Genomic DNA, 27,878 nt, shown 5'->3' with positions numbered 1-27,878 from the left:
TCGACGGAGACCATCTGTGCTTGGTTTGCTAAAACTATGGACTGGGGCTTGGAGTATCTTCAGAGCTTGTATTTTTTTTTTTGGGATTTTTACATACTTACCATTTTATTTGTTTCATATTACATATTTAAGTATTTAACACTCAATTTTTAAATATTACATTAATACCACCTACATACTATTCTCATAACAAAAATACCACTCCGTGAACTGCTTCCCTCACTCCGTTTTCTTTCCCGCCTGTGATTTTCGCGGGAGAACAAGAGGTTTCAGCGAAACCTTCTGTATCCCGGCTTCAGCTCTGCTCTTCCTAGTTTCGGCAAAGGCACCGGGAGCATTTTATTTTCCAATTTCGGCAAAAGCACCTGGAGCCCTGCAGCTTTCCCAGTTTCGGCAAAGACAAAGGCACCTGCAGCTTTTCCAGTTTCGGCAAAGGCAAAGGCACCTGGAGCATGTTAATACCACCTGGAGAACCATGGAGCAAACTGGAGCAACCCGATTAATACCAACCTGGAGCAAACTGGAGCAACCCGATTGATGTTCGGTATTATAGTAATGGTACTGTATAGCAATGCTCCCCAAGTTTATGATTGTCGGAGATCCCGTTTCCTGTGAGATGTAATTTTGAGATATTTAAAATCTGGACGTTTTGGACCTGTGAGGAAGATGCCCGGAGGGAAGATCTGCGAGGAAGATGTCCGGAGGGAAGATCAACACGGAAGAAAACACCTGGCGACAGCTCGCGGGGAGGAGGATGAAAGGGTTCGCTGGCTAGGGCATTCCTAACGAATTCGGACGGAGTGAGGGAAGTAGTTCACGGAGTGGTATTTTTGTTATGAGAATAGTATGTAGGTGGTATTAATGAATATTTAAGAATTAGGTGTTAAATATGTAATATGAAACAAATAAAGTGGTATGTATGTAAAAATCCTTTTTTTTAGTGATTATATAATTTTTTTGTTTTTATATATTTAATCTTTTAAATTTATTTATATTACATTCAAATTTATAAAATATATCAAATATATTAATATCATTTTCTTAAATAAAATATCTATTTTTAACATATATTTTGATATAGTTGAAATACCAAAATGCAAATATATAAGAATTATATGATATGTATGAAATTCTCTTTTAAAATTGTATGATAATTTTGTTTAGTTAAATGATTTTTATTACATTTTAGAATAATTTGTCATGAGAATTATTTTCTTATAATTAAATATATTAGAATCTGATAATGTTAAAATGTAGGTATATAACTTATAAAGAAATAAAAATAACATAATCTTCATAAGAACTTCAAAAGAAATGATAATTTTTATCATATTTTTATTTATGCATATAAGTATATAACTTTAAAGCTTTATTTTTTTCAACAACAAAAAGAAGCTTTTATCACATTATATGGGATGGGCTACATGAATCATTTTTTTTCATTGTGTCCTAATAAGAATCATATTCTCATTTAAAAAAAAAGTATCATATTCTCATTTAAATTTAATACATTCCAACCAAGTCTTTTTAGGTCCAGCTCTACCTTTCTTTAATATAGGTTGCATTTAATACATCTACTCTCCTCATTAGATCATTAGAAGGCTGGCGTTTTATGTGACCAAATCATTTAGACATCCTAGTGCCTATGATATATGAATTGAGTAATATTAAGCTTGTTGGATTTCTTCTCATTGAGGGTCTCATTTTAACCATATGCATAAACTAGCTAGATGATATTTAATCTCTAAATTGGTTTTTTGAAGTTACCAATTACCTTCTTTATGCTTGATTTAAGTTTATTTGGATTTAGATTGAGACATTTTTTTATGACTATTGTATTTGTCTTATCAAAATGTTTGTTATTTGTTGAAAATGAAATTTGGATGATCTTAAAGTATTATATGATAATTTTGATAGCAAATCACAATTTTGATAGTATTATATAATGCGACTATTTCCTAAAAAAGAAAGTGAACTTCCAATTTAGGATCTCAAACAAATAATTTTTTTCTTGATTTTAATCTCACTCTTAATGAATTTTACATGTCTTTTAGAAAAAAATATATTTAAAATTTGGATTAAATGTCCTTAAAATTAAACAAAATTATTTCCAGTAGCTCTATTGGGCTATAAAAGTTGAGTAAAATTTGTTGAAAATGGTCCCAAGGTAATTGACCCTTATTCACTCGGCATTATTGAGCTAGGCCAAAGGTAACTCGTCTAAGCTTTTTGATTTTGCTCTCTTTAAGCAGATCAAAAGATAACACATGTATTAGTTTGTAACATTATATGGGTATTTTGTGTAGCGTTGTACTTTATACTTTTTCTCTATGTAGCCTTTCCTATAGCCCTCAAAATCTTATAAATAAGGGATGATGATGAACACTTGAAGGACTTTTTTTGCCTTTCTAATAATGACAGTGGAACCCATTATGGTTTGAGATTCATAGCTTTCTCTTTTCTTCTCCCAATTTCTTCATACCCTCCATTCTCATTGCTTAAGCTCGCTCGCTCGCTAGATAGACTTGCTAGAGTAAAGCCGGGTGTCGCTTGCAAACAAATTTGGATCCAGCAAGAATGGATAATTAAATATTCATAAAAATGTCGTTTATATTCTTATGATTTAATTTGTATTATTTTAACAATTGTTAAAATAAGTGATCATTATACTTATAACATAATCTACATGTTTGTTTGTATTACTCAAGCTCCAATAGGGGTCTAATATTGAATTTAGAGTCATAGTCTTATATTTTGAAATTTAGGGTTAATAGTTGAAGTTTGTGACCTCTCCCAAGTCTTATTAATCATAAAATAATTTTAAAAATAAAAAAATAAATAAATTATGAAATTAATTTTTTTTTTTAAATAAAAAGCACACATGTATGTGTGCATGGGGGACAACCTGCCTTTGCTCATTGCAAAAATTAAGGATGTTTGGGGCTTTCGGGCTTCATTTCTTATTTGGACAAACTTTTTTAAACTTTTTTTTTGCATAGGCGAGACTATGATGTAAATGCATATGCTGAACATGATGATGCAAATGATGGAAAGATACAGACTTTGGTAGGATATGTAACACCTGTTGTTTTTACTTTAACTTTTCATGAAGCTAAGAAATCGTCTGAGGTAGTGACATGTACTGTTAATATTTCAGATTTATCTATTAGAGTTCTTTTTTATTCAGGTGCATTCCATTATTTTATATCTAATGTATTTTGTGAAAATTGCCTATGAAGCCTATTACTTTCACGCCTAGTCTGAATATTCGATTACCTTCTAGAGATTATTTAATTGTTAGTGTTTCAAATTCAGTTAATATTATGATAGCTGGTAGAGAATTCTGATCGAACTTAATAGTACTACCTTTAGTAGAGTTTGAAATAATATTGAGAATTAATGAATTGGCCAAACACTTTGCTACTATATTGAATGTTGAAATAAATGAGTTAGATTTGATTTGCTTGGAGTTAAGATATTTTATTTTTGGTGTAAAAGATGAGTTATGCCCCTTTTTTATTATTTTTAGTCAGGTGAACAAAACTATAAGAGTTGGAGAATTTATTTTCTTAATAAAGTTAGAAGCTATTAAAGGGTAAGTGATGATATAAATTATATTCCTATAGTGAAGGAATACATATATATTCTAAGGAATTGAATAATTTGCTTCTAGAAAGAGAGGTATAATTTTTAATAAATATATAATTGTTGCGAGCTAGATATATACGCCGCGATAGAGTTAGAATACTACGTCTTAGTATTGCATGGATATATAGCTCACACATAGAGAACAGAGGATTTTTACGTGGAAATCCCTAAAAAAGGGGAAAAACCACGGGGATTGGCCAAGTTAAAAATGATTACACTAGAACTTGAGTTGGTTACAATAGGCTGACTCGCCTCCAAGGGCGATCAGATTATAAGTATCAACTGTACGACATAAATTCGAGTGTTAGGTGATGTTCCGGCAGAACTTTGGGCCTAAGGTGGTGGTCTGGCAGAACTCTGGGCATTAGGTGGTGGCCTGGCAGAGCATAGGGCGTCAGGTGGTTGTCCGGCGGAGCACAGGACGTCTGGTTGTTGTCCAGCGAAGGCGAGGGCCTCAAGTGGTCGTCCGGCGAAGGTGAGGGCCTCAGGTGGTGATCCAGCGATGGCGAGTACCTCACATGGTGGTCCGGCGAAGGTGAGGGCCTCAAGTAGTGGTCCGGCGAAGGTGAGGGCCCCAGGTGGTGGTCTGGCGAAAGGGAGGGGCTCAGGTGGTGGTTCAGCGAAGGCGAGGGCCTCAAGTGGTGGTCCGATAAAGGTGAGGGCCTCAAGTGGTTGTCTGGCGAAGGTGAGGGCCTTAGGTGGTGGTTCGGGGAAACTCCTGCGGTGCTCTAGAGAAACTCCTGTGGTGGTCCGACGAAACTCCGGTGGTAGTCCCGTCAAACTCCGGCGGTGGTCGATGAGGAGCTTCTTCATTCTCTCATCTTCCTCTCTTCTTGTCTTCTTGCTTGGGTCCCTCTTCAAGAGCTCTTCAAGAGAAATGAGAGGTTTATTTATAGATTTATGGAGTGGCATGGCCCGTAAATAGGTGAATGATCAAGGGTAAATGGGGAGTGGTTGGATGGGCAGCCGATGTTGAATCCCTTGTTCATGGACCGTTTGATGGACATTTGAATGTTTTTAGTGATGTCGGATTTTGGTGATCTTGGCTCGTTGGATTCATCTCGTCGAGCCGCTCAATTTTACTATAAGCATGTTATGTTTGGAAATCCTTTGGTAATCCAAATTGTGATACAAACCTTTCAACAACGCTTCTAACCCTCGATTTGGACCCGTTTGGGCTCAGATTGGGTTGGATTTGGTGTCGTTGGGTTTGTATTCTCAAGACGCTCAGTTCGATTATAAGTTTGCTGGAATTGGAGTTCAAATGGTCCCAAAATTAATTTTGAAAGTTTCTAGCTTGATTTTGCATTGAGATTCGCGCCCGATCAAAATAATTTTTTGATGACATATCAGTTGCCCCCTTATTTTCGAATGTCAAAGCCCTAAAAGTTTAAAAATATGAATCGTAGTTCATAGGAATTTATTTGGGTGATTTGAAATTTAAACATTCTCCGATTATGGGCGTAGATGTCCCGAATCACATTAAAAATATCAAAATTGAGTCTCGAATGTTAAAAAATGAAACAAGTCTACAAACCCTGAAATAAAGTTGGGATTATATCATTGCATGGATCGTCTAATAAGTGATGCAACTGAAAGATCAAATGCTGACATGCAATTGGTACCTTTTAGGAACAAAGAAGACTTTTTTGGATTACAACAAGCAAATTATACAATTGTCAAATGATCTCTAGGTGATTTTATTTAATGTTTAAACATTTATTTAAAAGTTATTTTTCGCACTAATTAAACTATCTTATATAAATATTAGTTGAGTGGTGGATTTAATTTGGTGATGGTACTCCGAAATTGCAATGTTTTGCTGTGAAAGTTTTGGGTATGACATGCTCTTCATCTGGCTGTGAAAGAAATTGGAGTACCTACAACCAAGTACATACAAAGAGGAGAAATCGCTTGTCGACATTGAGGATGAATTCATTGGTGTACATTATGTACAATAGGATACTCAGAGATAGGAATTTGAAGAAAAAAGGATTAATGGATGATGAAGATCATTTGTTTTGCGAGGATGTGGCATCTGATGATGAGTGGTTTGTAGATGATGAAGTTGAAGTGATGCCGTCTTAATTACAAGATGAAGATTTAAATATTGATTTCTTTGATTGTCTTAAAGCATCTACTTCCACCACAACTCAAGAACAAATCAAAAAAGGTATATAAATAATATAGTTTTCTTTTCTTAGATTTTTATTAATGTATTTCACTATTATTCATTATGATATTGTTCAAAAATATTTAGGAAAGAAGATGAAAATTGATAATGAGGAAGGAGCTGATTGAGATTGAGAGACATTGGACAATAGGAGAGGAAGAAGAGGAGAGAGCAGTTCATCATAATGATGATTCAAATGAAGACCCCCTTAGTGATGATTGATGACAGTGTTGATGACTTATGAGTTCTTATGTGACATGTCATTGTTATTTATCATCAAAGATGTAGTAAGTAGAATTTTTATGTTTTATATATTATTTACTCATTAGTATATACAAAATTTATCATTTTATGTTTACGCAATTTTTTGATTTTGAGACTTACGCCTCAAAACGCCTTGAGGCTTACGGCTCACCTCGCGAACGAAAAACGCCTCAATACCCGATTACATAATTTTAAACATTGCATACAAGAAAAGAATATAACATGCTATATTGAGTCTCATCTCGTTAGAACTTTTACCTCCTCATGTGCAGGTCAACATACTTTATCAATCTATCTCATATAAAATGACATTTCTTTGGTTTTTTTTTTACTGTTAAGCTCATTTGTATAACCATTTAATATTACTATACATTCTTTTATGCAAATGCTGAAATCTACCTATATCATAATGTATCCAAGTTATTACATGATAAGTAACAATTTATATATAAATGTTTAAACATTAGGCCTATGAATTTTTTGCTTATTATATTAGAGATTGAGTATTATTGAAATTACTGGATTTTGTCGAGCCAAATTTGTTTATTTTTATCTTCATAGGACTTGATTATAAAATATTAGAAATGATATTTCTTTATTAAATCTAAATGATAATTTGACTCTTAACATAATTTGTCATAATATTTGTAAATATTTTAAAAAAATGATTTGCGTTTTCTTAAATAGATTATAATTAATTACATTATTTAAGGAGCCTATTAAAATTTTATTTGGTATAATTTTTTTATTATTTTGTGAAATAAATTTTAATAAATAAAATTTAGTTTAAAAACTTTTTTACAGAAAATTATTAAAAAAAAAAAAATTATTATCTCAAATGAAGCCTAAGTTTTTTTTTTATAGTTATTATTCTCATAACCATTAGTCTTATCTCAGTTATATGTGTCTATAAATCTTCTTTCTTTAGTCATTCTTATTGAGTGTAAAATAATGTTGTACAAGATTTTAATTCTCTATGGAGATTTAAAAAGCAATCGGGCGTTCTAATCATTAATTACATAGAAGAGGTAAATTAATTTAATTAATATCATCTTTCTCCTTTAATTACATATAATATTGAAATTATAATCATTAATATGCTGAGCAGTCCTTTCAGCTTAGGTAAAGAAACTCCATAAGAAATCCGTTATAATCACAGTAATGAGAGAATTAGCAGTATTATTATTCATTAGTGTTGATGCATCTGAGCTCTGAAATGGGCTCAGCTGTTCATTTCACTGTACAAATCTCTCTCAATTTGCTGTACAGTTTCAAAAAAATTCTGAGTAAAATGTGCCTTCTACTTTAACCTGGTCCACCGGTGTGATCATATAGCCAATGAACCTTCAATAGTTCATCATCAGAATCAAATTCAGAGATTTCCTCTTGCATTACTCTTGAGAATACATAACTGCAGAAGAAGACACTAATTAATCATGAACTTTAACTTATTACTGTTTCTTAAAGTAGCTTTTTAGTATACAAATTTTAATTTTTATATTAAAAAGCTGCTTCAAGAAACAATAAAAAAGCTTTCTCAAACGAGTGCTTAAAACGGAGAATGTTTAACAAAAAGCTCAGATGTTCAACATTGCATGAAGTGTAAATTGAATGAAATTTAGATCAAGATATTCTAATTCAAATTTGATTAGGATGAATTTTAAAAGTTATGGATTTATTTTAAGATGAGGTAACATAAGGATAATCAATATTTCCTTCTTATCACTCATCTAAAAAATAACTCTAAAAATCTTAAAATGCGATAAATTCTGATCACAATTTGTTTTTTTTTTTTTTTTAATTGAATCTTTAATAGGCATATCAACAGTGAGGAAGAAAATACAGAGAACTATTCCTACTGACAAGCAATTGATGGGCACGAAATTTATCCGCACTAGTTTTCTTTCTGTTTTTTAAAGTAACTTTTTAGTACAAAAATTTCTAAAAAAAACTGTTTTAGAAAGCAGTAAAAAACTTTTCCAAATGAAGCCTTAGTTGTTGAGACCCAACAGTGGCATAAGGAGAGGAACATAGGCAACTTCTCCAAACTTCATCAGGTGGTGGATTATAATCTATTAACTATAGTCCTAATCCCTCAATTATGATTTGCATGAAGTCATTATTTGAATGAACTCAGGCCAAGATTAATCTAGACAAACTTAAACTCCAATGCCAAGAGCGACCTTTACTACTCTCCAAAACCTGATGATTTCAGGAGAGATTCTATGTTGAAACTACAAAAGAAATTTAGGATAAGCTTACTATTAATTATGAAAGAACTAATGAATTTATGAATGCTAGTATTTATGGATTAGTACACGAGTTTTACATTCATTAGGCATAACTTATAGAAATGAAGATGTTATATTTAAGATTCTAAGATGCTTAAATAAGAAATAAGATCCTAAGGTAACTGTTACCATGCAATGTGATTGTCTTTTTACTTATACACTCGGATCAGCTTTTTGGCTCTTTGATAGCAAATGAAAAGGACATGCCAACTTAGAGATTTTAAGGATCCATTCAAGAAAAGAAAACGAGATTGCTTTGCAAGCAGAAGATTTAGAGAAGAGAACACCCATAAGTGCAATAGAGGACAATAAAGTTTCCAATATCTCAAGGCAGTTGCAATCAATGCTAAAGAAAACACAACAAACAACAACAACAACAACATCAAGCCTTCATCCCACTACGTGACAAGTTTTACGCTGACATTCGACTACCTAATGCAACCCTTCATTTTTCTCATCCAGAACTTGGAACATGGCAACGACAATGTTTAAAGAAAACACAACAAAGACAAGAAAAATATAGAAGTAATAAAATTATGATTAAAAATTCTCTTGCAGTTGTAAAGGAAGAAGTGAAATGCTTCAATTGTAAGAACTTAGGGCATATCAAATGTGGTTGTCTGGATCTTGTAGAAGGGAAGAAACATAAGTAAAAAAAAAAAGAATAAATGGGTGTGAAAGTACAACAACAAGGACAAGACTTTATAGGTCAACTCTAACACCACTTCTTCGTCATCCTCAATAAGTGATTCCTGGTAGGAAGCAAAGATTTTCCTCATAGAAAGAGAGCATGAACTCTCTAGAAGTATGTAATCTATAAATATCTTATGAAGAACATGATAATGCTTTTAATGACTTGCATAAAGAATACAACTAAGAAAAAAAAGTATTTGTCATTATAGAAAGATAATGAGAATTTAGCTAGAAATTTTTATAATAATAAGAATGAATGTGATAATCTCATAAAAGAAAAATAGTACTTTACTTCACTGTTCTTATTACAAAACAAGTGACTGATTGAGAAGAAAGGGGATGAATAGAAAATCGAAGACACTGAAGAAACTATTTTCTTTGTTATTCCATAAATTAATTCCATTGTGGTTAACAATATTCATGAGGAGGGGAGCATCTTCAAGAATTAGTTGTTTCTTGATCTACAAATATAAAGATTTTTAAACCAGCTCCATATAAAATATTTCCACTAAAAATTATGATAGTTTTTCACCAATTAGAGTGTTCATTTATTGATTACGACATATGAAGCCTACTCTGAAACATTTCTTTCCAAACTTATTTATCATGTGGGATGAATAGAGACAAAATAGAAGCTTACTTGACTGAACTCAGAAGATGCTTGGCTAAACCAGAACCTCTACCGGAAAACAAAGAGGTTTCCTCCATTTGCTTCTTTCTTCTACCTCTGGGACAATAGGAGAATGTTGTCAGAAAATTTTTAGTAATGTTGAAGTATATAAGAGAGTATAAAGTCCAAAGAATGTGACTCCTTATTTGGATAAAGAAATAATTATTGAGTGAAGTAAAAGAAGCCTCTTATCATGCACTTAAGAGGAAAATTTTTATTTTAAAAATTCCTAAGCAGGAATACAAGTAAAAGCAACGAGTCTAAGTCAGCCAACAACACCAAAATAGGATCTATACAGACATCCATAAAATATATAGTTTTTAGAAAAGATGTCTCTATACACCATTAGTCAATTCTTAATTTTCATAAAAATAGATGCTCAATAAGTCAACCCAACCAAACATCACTCATCCCAAATTTTGCCCAAATGAGGCTGCTCTGATAGGACAAAAATTGATCAACTAAAATTCTATCTAGTCGAGGTCAATCAACAATGATAACTCAATCAACCGAAATTCTACTCTATCAAGATCAATTAACTCAATGTCAAACAACATTCATATTCATAATTCTTTTGAACCAAAAGAAAGTATGAAGACTTCTAAATAAGTACCATCATATAACAAAATCAAGTTTCTCAAATTTATTTAAATAATGCCTTTCTCTCATAATCTATTTGATTTCTTCATTAAGCTCGACTTTGAATTCATTACAATTAGTTTGAACATTAAAAGTAATCATGTAGTTCTATTGTGTTGTGCTACCTCATAGTTGTCATGGAATTATATCTTTCTTGTAGCATACAATTTTTTATCTTTTTATTAAGCATTCTTCACTAGGGTTTTTCTAAAACCTATAACTTTTACCATTATTAAGGTATGAATGGAAGGGATATTGCAAATAATGCTTAGAAGTTGATGTCATCAAGACAACTGAATTCAACAAATAAAATGAAACATCCAAAGCCTTGGTCAAACCTATCACAATCATTTAGTAGAGTTTAATTTGTCTAAAGATACATATCGGATGAAAATAATCGTTATATCACAGCATTTTTTAAAATTTTCTACTGTAATTGTTAGATAAGTTTGTTTTTAATTAAGCTTCCAGTCAAGTTGGACAACTAATTTAAAAAATTTGAAAGAAACATATAAGAATTTCTGAAAAAAAAAAATGATTTGCCTGCTATGAGAAATAGAATGCCACATCAATAGGACCCAATAATACGATAAGTCCTTGGGTCTCCATTGACCATTCAAAGAATTTTTAGTCAACTAGGTGTAAGAGGAAACCCTCTTGTACTCATGACATGGTAACCTTTGTAATCAAAACTGTCTATGATTTACATTATAAGTTGTTATTTTTTATTAGGTTTTTTATTTCTTCAAGTTGTGCTTCTAGTTTTTCTCATGATAATTATTGTTGATGCCAGTTGATTTATTGAGTTGATTTTAGCTGTGCTCGGAATGCTTTTTTTGTAAGGCTCTTTGGCATTAATTTGTCTTTACCTCACTCAGGCCTTGTTCGATAGTTGGATGATCGCAACTTAATATGGTTCCTTGTCTTAGCTAAAGTGGTCCAACATCACCAAGCATGAGTTGCACCTTCCCTAAAGGTTTGAGGATTGCCCCAAGGAGAAGCCCATCACATGGGCTCACTTAGCATCTATCGACTTAGACTTTATCTATGAACGGCTAATGGCTTATCCTATATGGAGCCCATCATCAAGAATAATCAGCTACCTGTTAGACCGGTCCAAGGAGGACCGGTCCAGCCGGCCCAGCCTCTTGGGCCGGCTCAGCTCGTATACGCCAGGAGGAGCCGGCGGAAGCAAGAGGGGAATTAGGTGGGGTCCACTTGAAATTCGAATTGATTCTTGGAGCCAAAAGGAGGGGAGGCATGGGTAATTAGGTCCTTTTGTATCTAATTTGAATTGTATGCATTAAGTAGGGAAAAAAGGGAGGATTAGGGTTATGTCATATGGTGTGAGAGTTTTTCTTGTTCTTCTTTGGTGACTAGGGCTCTAGGCTACGGCTAGAGATTTGGAGAGTTTTTCCTTCCTCTCGAATTGAAGGAAAATTGTATCTTGCTTGTTGTTTGCATCTACTAGTGAAATACAAGCGTTTGCAATTATTTTCCTACATTTTCTCTCAGTTTTTCTTCAGTTTTCCGCTGTTTTCACTGTTTTCCTGCTCCAGACAGCAGTTCGCTTGGAGAGTTGTTGCAAGAAGTGAATAGGAAATACTTGATTCCAAGTATTTCCTATCACTACCATAGGGATACTACATGTAAAGTAGGTGAACATGAGTCAACATTAAATCATCAACTTATTCTTTGATGATTTATGGGCTCTTCCTAACTTGAACTAAGCTCGTCGAGTGTCTAGAGATGGCATTTATTTTCATAGGACAAGATCTCATGCATCAATGCCTTGCACTCGAACATTGACATCATAGAACTTGGCGACTCTTCTATTGACCACTTTTTTTGACTAATTGTGCAACTTTGCAAGCAAGTTGGGACTTGATAGCAAGCTTTCTTCATACACCTCATCAATCAGAAAGTTTTATAAAGCTAGAGTTGTGCAACGTGTAATCAATAGGTAGAATGGGCTTCAAAATCATGCAATATGAAAAAATGCATTATACCTTATTAAAGTTTATAAAATCGTCCAGAGTGACCTAAGGACAATGGGTAGCATCTTGACCAATTTGCCTTTACAGTCTTTTATTTTTTCTAAATGTAATTCAAAATAAATTTAATAGTAGCTACTACCTACCTATAACTCTTGAATGGTAAATTGAAGGAAATTTAAGGTGAATTATCTATTTATTATAGAACACCTTGCCTTTCTTATCATCAAATTATGAGTCATTGTTAGTGACGATGTAGGGAGGCCGACTATGTCAACAAATGATGTCAATGCTTGATTCCGCTTTGATTTTATACAAGCACATTTGCATTATTGAATATTTGATTTTATATCTATCATTGGCTTGATTGACAATTAATTAAGAATCAAAATTTATAGAGATATGTTGTGCCCTGACTACTTGAACAAACATCAAGCCACCTAAGAGATCTTGAACTCATCCAAGTTGTTTATAAGTTAAAAGGTTCTTACTAGCATGTCATAAGATGATTCCAAACAGGTTTTTTCAAGACAACACCAATTCCATTCCTTGGATACCCTAATGGTCCTTTTATATGCATCAACTAGAGCGGGTCTTCATGGGTTTCCTTTCTGGGCAAATCTAACTATATTTTGAAGTTTGTGATGAAGTCAATCAAGGCCTATACCTTGATCGCAATTCTCAACACATGATATTTATAATTGCTTGAATTATACTGCCTGTTTAAGAAATCGTCCAGAATGATTAACCTTTAATAGCATGACTTTTTTGTGAATGGTCAGTAACAAATGAGATTAAATGCACTTGGAAGTAAGGATCTAGTCATCACGAGGAGATGACTAATGTTGGAGAAAGATTCTCTATGAAAAAAAAAAGATCTAAACTCCTCTAACGATCTTGCTTAATTAAAGGAGAATCATTCACATCCAGCCCTTTTGAGCAGCATTGAGCAAATTGCCACCCCAAGAAGAGGTAATGAAGAGAGTAACTACTTCAATTGAGTGAAGACTCGATCATAGTCCTCAGTCACTCAAAAATGTTTAGCATTATGAAATACTTTAAATATGGAAAGCACTTACACTAGATTTAGAAATAAATCAGCTCAAGCTAGCCACTCCACCTGGTGAGCCGTTGTAAATCTTTTGAAGTTCTTAGTGGCAACACATCAAGATTCAATTTCATATTATCAGGATTCACTTCAATGTCTTAAGAAATAATCATGAACCGACAAAAATTCCTAGTCTTTACACCAACCCACACTTTTATTCGGTGATAACCTGATACATGTATGGCCTAATTTAACAGTTATGAGAATATGACAGAAAAAGGATGATTGTATGTTCAGTTTTTTTTTTTGACTTGCGGAACTAGGTAAGTTAAAATACCTTAAGATCGAGTATATTCATTGCAGAAATCTTCCTTTCGTGTACATGTATGGCCTCCTAAGTCAACAATTATAAGGATATGACAGAACAATGAGGGTTATATACATACATACATACATGTATACATATACATACATACATATATATATATATATACATTGAACAGAAAACAGTTTGTTGGTTTGCCTTCCATGTCTACTCTCTTCAATTATTCATCATATGAGTATAAGATCTACTTATGAATCCTATAAATGGTGATCTAATCAACAATGGAAGCCTTCTCTTTTCTCTCCACCTTATACCTCATGCATGTGCTTAATCTTCTTACATCAATTTGGTTGAATAGGTTCAACATCATCAATTTTGCATCAAATAGGTCCGAGATCGTGAATTCAAGTATGTTGAGATTAGTGATCACAATGACGACGATCAACATGTTATCCCACTTGATCCATAATGTTATGGAGAATGTTGTAGGCTTTAACAAAATGGAAAAATGTTTTTAAAATTTATTGTGATTAACTAAAGAGAAACATAAAATTTATTCTTTTCTTTCTCTTTCTTTCTAATCTTTCATTCAGAAACTAGAAATTTTAGATCCAAGAGCTTAAGAGATGTCTTACAAAACGAATGATTCCCCTAATGTAAATAAGCTTATCCCTTTCCTATGCTATTTCTAAATTTTAAGTGGTAAGGCATAATAATGATAATAATAATAATGTTTGGTATAATAACATCAAAACATTACATATAAAAATGATAATCAAAGGTAATATTTTACCTTACGTAAATACAATGCAGTCCTCAGCTTCTGGAAACCAGCAATTTCCATTCTTCGTATGGTAACAAAAATACTAAACAGCCTCTTCAAAATACTCCTCCATATCATCCCACTCTGTCAAAGACCAACCAGACTCTTTCCTCAAATCCAACTCCCTCATGGACCTCCTTACCTCCTCAGCTTCCTTCCACATCCCCATCTCCACATAGAGATTTGATAACAGCACATAATGTGCAGCATTTTCAGGCTGTAGCTCTACTAACCTCCTTACAGCAAATTCGCTCAAATGCATCTCCTTTCTTGCTCTCGAACCAGACAACAAGGATCCATAGATGACAACATTAGGCTCAAACGGCATCATTTGAATGCATTCTACAGCCGCATCAAGTAACCCTGCCTTTCCATAAAGATCCACCATACACCCATAATGTTTGATCCCTGCTTTAAACCCAAACTTACCTCCAACTACCATGTCAAATATCCTCCGCCCAGGCTCTACCAACCCCGAATGGCTACAAGCTGTGAGGACTCCAACAAGGGTAACAGCATCAGGTCTCACACCTTCCTCCTCCATCCTTAAGAACCATTTCAGCGCCATTGCCCCTCCTTTTGAAAAAGCAAAGCCTTGAATCAATGAATTCCATGTGAACAAACTCCGCTGAGGCATTCTCAAGAACACATCAAAGCCGGCATTGACGCAGCCGTATTTGCAATACATGTCAACGAGAGCCGTACCGAGAACGACGTCAAGCTCCCAACCTGCATGGGTCGCTTGGCGGTGAATCCACTGACCGAAATCAAGGGAGGCGCCATGGGCAGCACAAGCGGCGAGGGTACTCACCATGGTGACGCGGTTGGGCGTGACTCCAGCGAAGTGCATTCGCTCGAAAACGAGCAGAGCGTCTTCCGGGCGGTCCGCCTTGGCAAGGCCGGCGATGAGGGTGGACCAAGCAACTACCCCTCTCAAAGGCAAATCGTCGAACAGGTGGACAGCAGTATCGGAGTCGGAGCATACAGCGTAAAAGTGGAGAAGGGAGGAAGAGATGTAGGAGTCTGAGAGGTGGCCGAGCTTGAGAATGTGGGAGTGGAGAGAGAAGCCGGAATGGAGGAAACGGAGGATGGAGAGGGATTTCAGGATGAGGGGGAAGGTATGGTGATTGGAAGGGACAGAGGAGAGGTGCATCTGGTGGAAGATGAAGAGTGGGGCGGATGAGCGGAAAGCGAGGAGGGAGCGCATCAGAGTGTTGCAGACGAAAGGAGATGGGCGGCGGAGCACGGAGAAAAGGAGAATGGCGGGGCGGGGTGAGAGAAGGGAGAGTGAGCAGGAGATAAAGGCGGCGGAGACGGCAGAATTGACGTGGAGGCCATCGCGGAGGATATCGAAAAGGAGGGAAGGGAGGGAGGAAGAGGAGGTCAGGGTGGAGAGATAGTCGAGGATACGACGAGCTGCAGAGGAGGTGGTAACGGCTGCTTTGGAGGAGGAGAAGAGAGGTTTTGGGGGCTTGGAGGAAAAATGAGGAGGAACGACCATTTGAGAGCCAAAGGAGATTAAACGTACGTATCATAAAGTTTATTTATTTAAGAATTATATATAAAAATACATAAGAAGTTTATATTATGCATTTAAATTCTCTTTTCTATGATTAAGGTTTATTTGAGATGATTTTTAAAATATTTTTAAAGTAAATTTTTAGTATAAAATTAAAATTTTGATTTAAGAAATATGAGAAACCAATCCCAAATGTGAGTGATGTTAATAAAAAGTATGAAAGAATATAGGGAAATTTACATACATACAATTATATACTTAGTATTTTACATATATAACACCTCATTTTTAAATATTACAGTTATATCACTCAAATCCCTATTTCACCTCTATTCTACCACTCCGTCTACTGCGGTTCTTCACGATGCTTGTTCGCACGGTAACGACGATGACTTTAGTTTTTTCGTTTTTAGGGTATCGTTGAGTCGGACGTCTTCACAATCCAAGGTAAAAAAATGAAAACTTTGTTCCGACTTTCTCTTCACGCCATGGAGGTCGGCATTGAGGTCGGATCGTTTATGCAGAGACAGTTTTGTTGAGATTTTAACTTGGATTGATTCCTTTCTTCTTACTTTGTTCCGACTTTCTGCTTACTTGAGCATTGGAGATCGTTTATGCGGCAAAATGTTGGATTGATTTGTTTTTCCGGTCTTGCTTTTGTGCTGTGCTTGCAGAATTTTTTTTTTTGTCAAGCCGACTTTCTCTTCACGGCTTTCAGGTTGGCATTGAGGCATTGATCGTTTATGCAGTTATAATGAGTTCATGGAACTCTGATGAGCAATGGAGTTCATGGAAATTTTTTTTTTTTCAAGCCGACTTTCTCTTCACTAGCTTTCAGGTTGCCATTGGCCGGCAAAATGTTGGATTGATTTGTTTTGTTTTTTGTTTTTTTTTTTTTTGCAGTTATAATGAGTTCGTCAAATTCATCAGTTGTGAGAGCCAGGCGGCATCAATCCCTAGTATAGTGCCATTGTAACCTCAAATGTGTTTTGTTTACCTGTCACCAAGGACCAAATAGTGGAAGATAATTTTATAGGTGTATTTATAATCAAAGTGATGATGATTGTCATTACTTTAAATGGGTTGATGAAGAGGAAGAGCCATGCTATGTCACACGTTACGAATTTAATGCCTTCGACAGAAAGACTTCTAAGAAGCATGATAGGATTCTTCTGATGATTAAAGTTTTTGTTGCGGTTGTTCTTATCGACGTTACCATTCGACTTTATTTTGGCTAGAATTATGTTGTATTCAAGTTGAATGTATGAATGGTTTTAGAGGATGGTAGGTGTTGCATTAGTACTTTATTATGTATTTGTCGAAGGTTAATAGTTCAGGCTTTGCTATGACTTGAGCTAGCCTTTTGTATTAGTATTTTGTATCTTCAAAGTTTTTTGTGGGAATGAAAAAAGTATAAGTTTTTTGTTGGAATGAAGTATTGATATGTCTTCTGTACTTATAGTTTTTGTTGGAATGAAAAAATTATAGTTGTTGCTATGGCTAAGCTATGACATGATTCTTATAAGTTTTTTGTTGCTATGACAGGATTCTTATAGTTGTATCTTCAGGCTTTACTTATAGTTGTGTCTTTTGTACTTATGGTTGTATCTTCAGGCTTTTCTTATAGTTTTTGTTGCTATCTCCAGGCTCTACTTATGCAAAGAACCGAAATTCCTGGAACCGAATTATGTGAACTGAAGCTTTTTCTGTAAAAACTAAAGCTTTTTCTGATGAAACTGAAGCTTTTTCTAATGAATTATGTTACCGAATTCTGTGAACCGAATTCCTGGAACCGAATTCCTGGAATAGAATTCAAAGAACGAAATTTTGAAGCTTTTTCAATATGAAACTGAAGCTTTTTCTGTTAAACTGAAGCTTTTTCTGGAATCGAATTCTGTGAAACTGAAGCTTTTTCTGATAAACCGAATTCATTGGAACCGAAATCTGATGAAACTGAAGCTTTTTCTGAATTTACAGTATCAGCAGCTGGTGTTTCATATTGAAAGCAAAAATAAAAAGGTTTACACGAAAATTTAAAGCAAAGCTTCTATTTCATTTTGAAGATCACAAAAATCTTACTCATAACATCTTTTCCCAAAAGAAGTCAAACCCCAAAAAGTAATCCAAAATAATACTGAACATTTACTTAAAAATCTTCAATATTCGAATACTCGTACTCATCTCCCAACTCCTCTACAGCCCTTCTACTTTGCAACTTTGGACGCTTTGGTTGTCTTACTTGTGTGATAATTGTGTCATTCACCTCCATATTCTTCTGTAATGGGTTCTTACATGTACTTCGATGATGACCCCAAAGATTACACCTACTGCATTTATGTACTTTCTTGTCCTTTTCCAGAAAATTAGGCAATCTTCTTCTTTTGGGTCTTCCTCTAGGTCTTGATGTATTTGGCGCTCCAATCTCAACAGCATCGTGAATCACTTTCCATTAGTCCTTCCCAGGTAACATGCCAATTGCTCCATCGTACGACATCCTGTATCTAAATATCTTGAAATTAGTGTAGCAAGTGTGAAGTGGAAATTGAAATAATCAAATGTAAGAGTTACCGGTGCACGTAGAAGTATTCATGAATGTATGTATGCCATAGTGGATGCTCCTTCATCCCAATGAAAGCAATGGCATGAATGCAAGGAAGTCCTGTTAATTGCCATACTTTACATGTACAGTCTCTACTCTCAACGTCAACAATATGTCTTGAATGTAACGATTCAACCTCAGCTTTGAAAGTAGTAGATTGGCGAACTATTAAATGTTCTTTTCTTGTAGTGATGTCTCTTATATATTCTTCAGCATAAGGAATTATTTCACATTGCCAACTCCAACTTGTCATTTTACGTCTAGCCCTTTGTTCCATGAGTTTACCACGAATCATGTCAATTAAGTCAACAACAGGTTTATTTCTAGCCTCCATTATCCAAGCATTGAATGATTCAGCAAAGTTATTGATATTTGTACCGTGGTATATCCCATACATAAACTGACTTCGTGACCACTTGTAAGGTAATGAGATAAGGTACGTATAGACGGTGGGGTATGATACACTTAATTCAACGAGCTTGTCATTGTACTCTGTCGTTGTGTACGCATTAAATGCTCCCCAAACCAAACCTTGCAGTTTATGCCCATCTTTACAATGAAATTTTTTTTTAATATTCTTCCATAAATGACGAATACAAATTCTATGCTCAGCTACAGGGTACACATCTTTAATAGCCTCGCCCAAGCCCTTCTCCATATCTGAAACGAATGCAAGAGGTTTTATGTGTGTACCAATGCTTTCTCCCAAGTTATGAAGGAACCAAAACCATGTCTGCTTAGATTCAGTTTCAACAACAGCAAAGGCTAAAGGAAATAAACCGTTATTACCATCAAGTGAGGTTGCTAATAAAAGCATTCCTAAGTGCTTGGATTTGAGGTGGCATGCATCCAAACTGATTAGAGGCCTGCAACCATACATGAATCCATCTGTGCACACCTTAAAACTTACATAAAATCTCTGAAATGAATTGTCATGTTGGTCAAACATATATGTGATATGTGAACCAGGATTTCTACCAATCAATTCAACATGTAGTGAAGGCACCCATTTATAATTATCATCAACATAACCAAATATACTTTCACGAGCTTGCTCCCTAGACCTCCACAACTTCATGTAAGGTAATGAAAGACCACACTCTTTCTCTAAATTTCTATTGATATCTTTTGGAGGAACGTCAGGATTCCTTTTGACCATCTCTTTAATCTATTTGGCAACCCATGCAGATGTGGCTAGTATATTCCCAGCACGGTTGATGCCTGGACACGTGTGAACACCATCAACTCTTATAACTTCAAAAGTTTGAGCATCTTCACATAAGGAAGCTCTAATTCTCCATTGGCAACTTTGATAAGAACATGTAGTCAATAACACGTTTCTTATCACTAGCCTTAATCCTAACACCAAAATTCTCTTTGATGGCAACTGATCGCAAAGTATGCTTGAAAGATATTGCATCAGGAAAATATGTGCCAACAGCTATATCTTTATAACATAGACTTGGAACACTCGAAATACAATCATTATAGCCAAAAGAACTTTCAACCATCTCAGAATTTACGAACTCCCTTAGATTGGACATAGATTTATGTACTGTAATAACTATCTCAGCACGCAAATTATCATTAGATACTTTTATGAACTCAGATGCCTCAACGTCAGAATTTAGATCGTTGTATTCTTTAGGTGATGTTCCATATATGTAATAATGCATATTATATGGATGTCCCTTCAGCCAAGGACATATTCGGGCAATCTCGACTCTAACTGCAAAAATCGTGAGTTGTCCTTTCTCAATTTTTACAGTCCTTTGTTTGCCACAATCGTACATCTTTCTATGTTGGTCATTGGTTTGAACCCATATTCCTCCATACTTAAATACAACAGAAATATACTCTTTCTTCTCTCCGTATATATTATTTCCAACATTGTCCTGCATTATTAATGATGAAAACGTTATTTACATTTTTTAATGTGTTTCAAATCAATCAATTAATACTCACGAAGTAAGTCGTCTGGGAACACATCATGAATAACTGCTTCGACAATGATAAACTTCTGTTACTGCAACTGTGAAATACAAAATACATAATAAAATTCATAAGTATCAATGACAAACTTCTGTTACTACAAATGGAAACTTCTTTTACTGTGAAATAAGCACAAACTATTTTAGAATGAAAAAAAGGACGTTCTCATAATACAAAAGGGCATGACTTAATCCACTGCCAAGCTTAATAACCGGTATAGAAATGAAATAAGCACACTAATCCTACTGCTAAACGAGGAACGCCGGAAGAGAAATGTTCGGAGAAAAAATAGAACGCCGGACAGAAATAAGCTTAAAGCGGTAAAAAAATAGAACGCCGGAGAGAAATGTTCGCCTGGTGACAAGCTTCTTTTTGGCAAAAATGGAGGGAAATGTTCGTGAGAAGTAGAACCTGCAGTTCGCCGGGATTGGGAAGAAGTTCGAACAAGCCTGGCGCGAAGAGCTAATTTCAGCGGGAAGTGACGTCCTGATGTAAGCGTTAGACGGCGCGGTAGACGGAGTGGTACAATTGAGATAAAGTAGGGATTTGAGTGGTATAAGTGTATTATTTAAAAATGAGGTGTTAGATATGTAAAATACTAAGTATATAGTGGTATGTATGTAAATTTCCCAAGAATATATTAGGACTTCATTTGAAACAGATTTTTTATTGTTTAATAAATCAAATTTTTTTATATTTTTTTTTAATTTATATTTGAAAGTTAGCTTAGAAAATAATAAGAAAGTTGTCTCAAATAAAAAATATTATTTTTCCAAGATTATAGGCTAAAATCATACACTTCGTGAATAATCATTCATCATTTTCAAATAAATAATTACATTAAAAACTCTAAAAAAAAGAGCTTATCATTTATATAAATTATAAATAGCAATTTTGATTAATTTTATTGCATTAGCATACTTTTGATTAGAGATGCCAAAAAAACTTATTGTTGCTAACATTTGTATTTAGTTAACTAAAAAGGTTGTGTTTGACTCGCTTACTATGAAAATGAGCTGGACACAAACAAAAATTTGTTCGATCACACTAAGCTCATTAAGTGATTGAACTATATATAAAACTATATCTAATATGCTTGATTTAGGGGGGGGGGGGGGGAAGGGGGGGGGGGGGGGGGGGGGGCAAAAATCTCCCAAGTAGTCACGTCCCTTCCCCCTTTAGCAGCTTGGAACGTTAGGGGGTTTAATAACCCTGTCAAAGCCAAGATGTGTAAAGACCTCATATCCACTTATAATCTTAAGCTTCTATGCATTTTAGAAGCTAAAATCCAACATTCTACTTCTGCTGACCCTTGGTTTTCCTTTTCCCATGTTTTGTTTGATAATGAGAAAAGTTGTGACAATTTTGGTTTTTCTACTCCTGGTAGAATATGGGTGAAATGGGATTCTTCTCAACTGTCTTTCTCCCCTTCTTTCACCTCTTCCCAAATCATCCATGGCTTTCTGGAAGCGGGCTCCTTACCCCCTATTTACCTCTCGGCTATTTATGCTTCTAATCTTATGGAAGACAGGAAATTTTATGGGATAATCTTCTTGGTTTATTAGTTAGGATTGACCAACCTTGGATTATCATCGGTGATTTCAACTGATGTAGGTTTGATTGTGAAAAAGTAGGTGCTATTTCTTTTCTGCTGGTAGATTAGGAGAGCTCAAAAGTTTTGTTTTTTATTCCGGATTGCAAGATCTTGCTTATGTGAGGCTTTTTTATACTTGGTATAACCAAAGGATTGATTCCCCCATCCATATTAAACTTGACAAAACTTTGGTTAATAAGGCTTTTTTGGATCTATTCCCGACTGCTTATTACAAAGTAGACCCCCCCTCGAGATCTGATCACTCACCTTTGATTCTGCTAGCTTCTCATGTTAAAATAACCTTCTATAGGTTCACGTTCAAGGATTTTTGGATTAATATGGATGGTATTTGGGAGGAGACCCTCTTGGCTTTTGATAGGCCCAATTGTGCCAATCCTATTGTTTCCTTCTACAATTATTTGAGGCATGTTAAGGAAGCTATCCGTGGAAAAAATTGGAGCTCCTCTAATTACATTTCTAATGCCATTCTTGAGATGAAAAACTTTCAACTACATTTCTAATTCCATTCTTGATATTCAGAAGGACCCTTTGAATCTTGTCTTGAATTCTTCTCTCAAGAATGCTAATGACAAGTTGGCTTATTTGCAAGCCGCTTAGTCCTCTTGGATTTCTCAAAGAGAAAAAGCCTATTGGCTCTCTCAAGGGGAGGATGATCTTGGTTTCCTTTATGTCAAAATTAGATCTAAGAAGAATAGAAATGCTATAAAAGAACTTTCTTCTCCCGTTGGACTTCTTTCTTCCCATAAGGATATGGCAAATGCTTTGATTGGTTGCTTTAAGGCTCTTTATAATGCTCCCACTCTTCATATGGAAAGCTCTTATAACATCCCGGTTGGAAATAAGGTTCCGGCTCATATGCTTGCGACTTTAGTTGCTCTGGTTACCAACGAAGAAATTAAGAATGTGGTTTTTGCTAGTGCTCCTTCCTCCGCCCCGGGTCCTGATGGTTTTTCCTTTAATTTTTACCAACATACTTGGCACATCACTGTATTTCAATTATGTAAGGCTGTTAAGCATTTTTTTTCCTCTGGGTAGATGCCTAGAGGTGCTAAAGCCATGCCCATTACCCTTATTCCTAAGGGTACTCATTCTAACTCTATTTCAGACCTTAGACCTATTTCATTATGTAATGTGTTCTATAAAATCATGGCCTAGATTATTACAAATAGGATGAAGCCCATTCTTCCTTCCATTATTCATGAGCTCAATCTGGTTTCATTGCTAAAAGATACTCCACTAACAACATCATCTTAGCCTCTAAAATTTTGAAGGACTTTAAAGGACATCATAAATATTTTTGTGCCAAGCTTTACATTAAAAAAGCCTTTGACTCGGTCGCCCATACTTTTTTGATTAATGGATTAAGGCAAAAAGGTTTCCCGAGGTCTTTTATCAATTGGATTAAGGGTTGCATTTCTGAGGTGCATTTCTCTATTTGTCTTAATGACTTTTTAGAAGGTTTCTTTAACTCCTCTTCAAGGCTCCATCAAGGATGCCCACTATTCCCCCTTCTATTCTGCATTGTTATGGATGCTCTTTCTTCTTGCATGGATATTCAGGATCAACACTCTTTTAAGGGGCTTCAACAGAATAATTTAAGTATCAATAATCTTATGTATACTGATGTTCTTCTGGTTTTTCGTATGGCCACTATGGAGAATGCTATTTTCCTAAAAGGCATTATTCATAGTTTTTCTGATGCTTCAGGCCTTCATGTTAACCCAATCAAAAGTTCATTTCTTTTATCTAGAAAAGTTCATAATGAGCATGAGATCTCTACTTCTCTTGGGATCTCACGGGTTGAGAACTCTCTCACCTATTTGGGCCTTCCCATTTCTACTAGAAGGCTAAATTCCACTCACTTCCAACCCATACTGAGCAGAATTTCTGCTCTACTTGAGGGTTGGAAAGTTAAATTCTTTTCTTTTACAGGCAGAGTGCAGTACCTAAAATTCACTATTACCAACACTATTACCTATTGGATTTGAGGGGCGATTATTCCTAAGGCTAGCTGCAAATTTATCTCAAAAATATGTTCTAAATTTCTTTTCTTTGGTAACATAAAGGAAAAGAAGATGAACCTCATTTCTTGAAATTATGTGGTTATGCCTAAATGCAAGGGTGGATTAGGGCTTCCTTCCTTTGATTCTCTTTATCATAATATGGCTTGTTCTTTTATCTTAAGGATGTACAACCACAACACTATGGTTGGCTATTAGTTTAAGGAGAAATTTGATTCTCCCTGGAAAACGCCTCCTAATGTTGCTTCAAAGTTTTGAAAACTTTTTTGTCACACAGCTTCCTCTATTTTGAGTTCTGTCTCCCTCTTGGATCATAAAAAATGCAACCTCTCCTTCCTTTGGGATCCTTGGTGCAATAAAAAATACGTATCATATTTTTTTAACTCTATCTTGCTTACCCATAGATGGGTTAATGAGTTCATCTCTAACGGACATTGGGTTCTTCCCGATTACATACATGTTGATGTTAAAACAACTATTTTGGGAATTGACGTTGAGGAGGAGCAACCAATTTTTATTTGGGAGGGATCCTCTAATCCTTCCTCTAGGAAATTCACTATTGTTTTTTACTCTCAACACGGTGATGTGGATTGTTCTAAATAAATCTGGCACAATAAATTTGCTCTTCGTTACACCTGTTATGTTTGGATGACTATGAAAGGAAAGCTTAAAACTGCATATAACCTTATTAGGAGGGGGATTCCTGGTTACCCCTTATGTTCCTTTTGTCTTGGAAATTTGGAATCCCATTCTCATATATTTTTTTAGTGTGATTATTCATTCTCGATGCTTATGGCTTTGCTCCTGATGACGGATAAATTCTATTTAAGGCCTAATCTTATGCAAGTCTATGATTTTGTGGGAAACTGTTTGAACTATGGCAAGATGAATTTTTTTTTTTTGCTTTCTTACTCTGTCTTGTATGGTTTACTTTATTTGGAGAGAACAAAATAATAGGAGGTTTTCCAATGATTGGAGGAGTCCAAATGTTTTAAAATATGCTATCATTAATGATATTCGTGCTAAAACAAATCAGCGGCAGTGCAAAGAGCAGCTTAAGGAGAAGTTTGTGGAAATCCTAGGCTGATTTTATGTTTCTGGTTGCTGGCTCTGTGATCTGGGCTGGTTATATCTGCTTGTTGCCAATTCTCTTTTATGCGACATTTCTTTTTGGCCTGTTTTGGCATGTTGGTCACCTGGGAGGATCTCTTTCTTGTTTTGTTGGGAAAACTTTTTTACTATTGGGATGGTTTTCTGATCTTTTGGGCCTCTGGCACCCGCTTGTTCTTCAGCTCTTTGTCAGTTTAGTCGTCAACAGCTTCGATTATGTTTTGGGACGATGATGAGCAAAGGTCTATATCTTTCCAGCATCCTTGGAAGTCTTTTGACAACCAGAATATCTCTTGATGGCTTATAATTGGAGGAGCTGTGATGGTCCGTTTAGTCATTCGTTATGGATACGGGCAACCTGTACCTTTTTGCTGGATTTGTTGCTTACTTCAATGATCTATGCAAAGAAATTTTTTTGATGTAGACCTTATTTTCCTGAGTCCTTGTTTTTTCTTGCTTGATTTCATTTTCTTTTTAGGATCTTTTGGGTTGTATAGTTGTTTTTATACTTGTAACTTCCTTTGTTTTCTTTGATATTGTAACACGTGGTGATTCAATATATGGGCTTTAACCCCCAATTTTCCCAAAAAAAAAAAACTATTAATGTTGCGTCTAGGTTTCACCCACTGAGACATTTTGATTCAATATCCTAAAAAGTGTGGTGGCATGGACATTATGCTAAGGACTAGAAACCAAGCACTATAAGAAATAGAGTAGTATAACAAAGAATTTATAAATACTAGGGAAATGGACCAATTTTAAAAAATAATTACCATTATTAAATTTTTTATTTAATTCATCATCTTAAAAAAAAAATTGCCAAAGTCGGTGTTTGAATAGACAACTTGCTTAGGCCCTTTTCCAGGGTGGAGCTTAGGTGGACTACAGTTCAGATCAATAGCCAATCGCCCGTTGGACGAATGACTTTCATGAGGGCGCAAGTTGTTTATTCAAACACTAACTTGCCTTTATTTATTTATTTATTTTTAATTAAAGATCCCAAAATGTGCAAGTTGCACATTCAAATAAAAAGTATATTTATTATTTCATTTTTTTAGTTTCCTTTTTTCTCAATTTAAAAAAATATAAATTTTAATTAAACATTTTTTTTTCATTTCTCACCAAAGTTGGTGTTTGAACAGGTGACTTGCTCTGGCCCTTTGCCAGCGTGGAGCTTAGGGGACTACAATTTAGATCAATAACCAACCGCACATTGGACGAACGACTTTTATGAGTGTGCAAGTTGCCCATTCAAACACCAACTTGCCTTTATTTATGTACTAGTTGAGAGAAGTATACTCCTTGAACTACATCAGTCTTAGGAGCGACTACAACCTCGGGGACCTAGTAGTCGATGTGGTTCACGTTGCAAGGGAACTACCATATGCTGCACTGGTTCCTGGCTAGCAACAGAAATTATCATATGTTGCGCCTCTGACTCTGACACTACTAGACGTAACCTCATATTCTTATTCTTCCGGGCCCTTCTCTCGAGATCGTAGGTGGAGGAAGATGCTACATCAGAACCCACTAACTGAGTGCAAGGGGGGCATGAGTTGCTTGAGGAGGGAGTGCTGGGGTCTGCCCAACAATCTCAACATGAGAAAGACAGACAAAAATAAAAACCCGACGAGTGGAAATATGAAATGAACTCATTTTTGGTATTTACTACTGTGTTTTTTTTTTTTTTACTTTTATTGGTGTTTTTTATATTTTAATATGTTGAATTTGATGATGATGGTTAATAGTTAAACTCATTTACGACCGTTGGTGAAAAGTGGTGGCTAGTGAGGTTTTCACTTTAAAAGATATACTTAATATGTGAATACTCGCAATGCGAACACTTGACTAGTGATAGTCCAACTGTTAATTGCTTATTTAGATTATATTTTTTTCTAGCTACATATTAGGCCTCACATCTTATATAAATAAATATTTTTGTTATATAGATTTTCTTCTAGCCTCATAACCCTATAAATAAAGGATTATAAGGTAATTTCATGAGGAAGTCATTTGGATGCATTTGAATTTAATAATACAATAGTTAAAAACTATCTCTATCTCACTCTATCATTTTTTACTTTTTTTCTCTCTTTCCACTATTATGTTGCGTCTAGGTTTCACCCACTCAGACATTTTGATTCAATATCCTAAAAAGTGCAGTGAGCATGAACATTATGACAAGGACTAGGAACCAAGCACTATAAAAAATATAGTAGAACAAAGAATTTACAAATACATATTAATGGCCAGTCACATGTTGGACGAATGACTTTTATGTCGGGTGCAAATTCTCCATTCAAACACCAACTTGCCTTTATTTATCTTATTTTTTTAATTAAAGATCCCAAAATGTGCAAGTTTCCATTCAAATAAAAAACATATTTATTATTTCATTTTTTAGTTTCCTTTTTTTTCATTTTTTTTTAAAAATATATGTAAATTTTACTTTAT

At 34.9% G+C, this 27,878-nt stretch overlaps 2 protein-coding genes across 3 annotated transcripts; both read right to left on the bottom strand.

Annotated features, from left to right (window-relative positions):
* Positions 1 to 7,247: 7,247 nt before the first annotated feature.
* Positions 7,248 to 16,079, bottom strand: LOC110106138 (pentatricopeptide repeat-containing protein At5g66520-like). 2 transcript variants are annotated; one of them, XM_020835906.2, is made up of 3 exons: positions 14,539 to 16,079; positions 9,710 to 9,796; positions 7,248 to 7,496 (listed from the first exon to the last, which is right to left on the bottom strand). In XM_020835906.2, the coding sequence occupies exon 1, from the start codon at positions 16,067 to 16,069 to the stop codon at positions 14,612 to 14,614; it is 1,458 nt and encodes a 485-aa protein (XP_020691565.2). In that variant the 5' UTR covers positions 16,070 to 16,079; the 3' UTR covers positions 7,248 to 7,496; positions 9,710 to 9,796; positions 14,539 to 14,611. The 2 variants fall into 2 exon arrangements, with proteins under 2 accessions (XP_020691565.2, XP_028550931.1); XM_028695098.1 differs by lacking the exon at positions 7,248 to 7,496 and adding an exon at positions 7,898 to 9,128.
* Positions 16,080 to 18,651: 2,572 nt separating this feature from the next.
* Positions 18,652 to 19,845, bottom strand: LOC110106129. The gene has a single exon (XM_020835893.2). The coding sequence runs from the start codon at positions 19,843 to 19,845 to the stop codon at positions 18,652 to 18,654; it is 1,194 nt and encodes a 397-aa protein (XP_020691552.2).
* Between the last annotated feature and the right edge of the window lie 8,033 nt (positions 19,846 to 27,878).

This window comes from Dendrobium catenatum, unplaced genomic scaffold (assembly GCF_001605985.2).
Source record: "Dendrobium catenatum unplaced genomic scaffold, ASM160598v2 fragScaff_scaffold_621, whole genome shotgun sequence".
Lineage (NCBI taxonomy): Eukaryota > Viridiplantae > Streptophyta > Magnoliopsida > Asparagales > Orchidaceae > Dendrobium > Dendrobium catenatum.
The sequence above is the reverse complement of the archived record's forward strand: the minus strand, read 5'-3'. Positions and strand labels throughout refer to the sequence as shown.

Excerpts from the sequence above, each read along its gene's own strand:
- LOC110106129 (XM_020835893.2), bottom strand. The coding sequence starts at position 19,845 with ATGGTCAAAAGGAATCCTGACGTTCCTCCAAAAGATATCAATAGAAAT.
- LOC110106138 (XM_020835906.2), bottom strand. The coding sequence starts at position 16,069 with ATGGTCGTTCCTCCTCATTTTTCCTCCAAGCCCCCAAAACCTCTCTTC.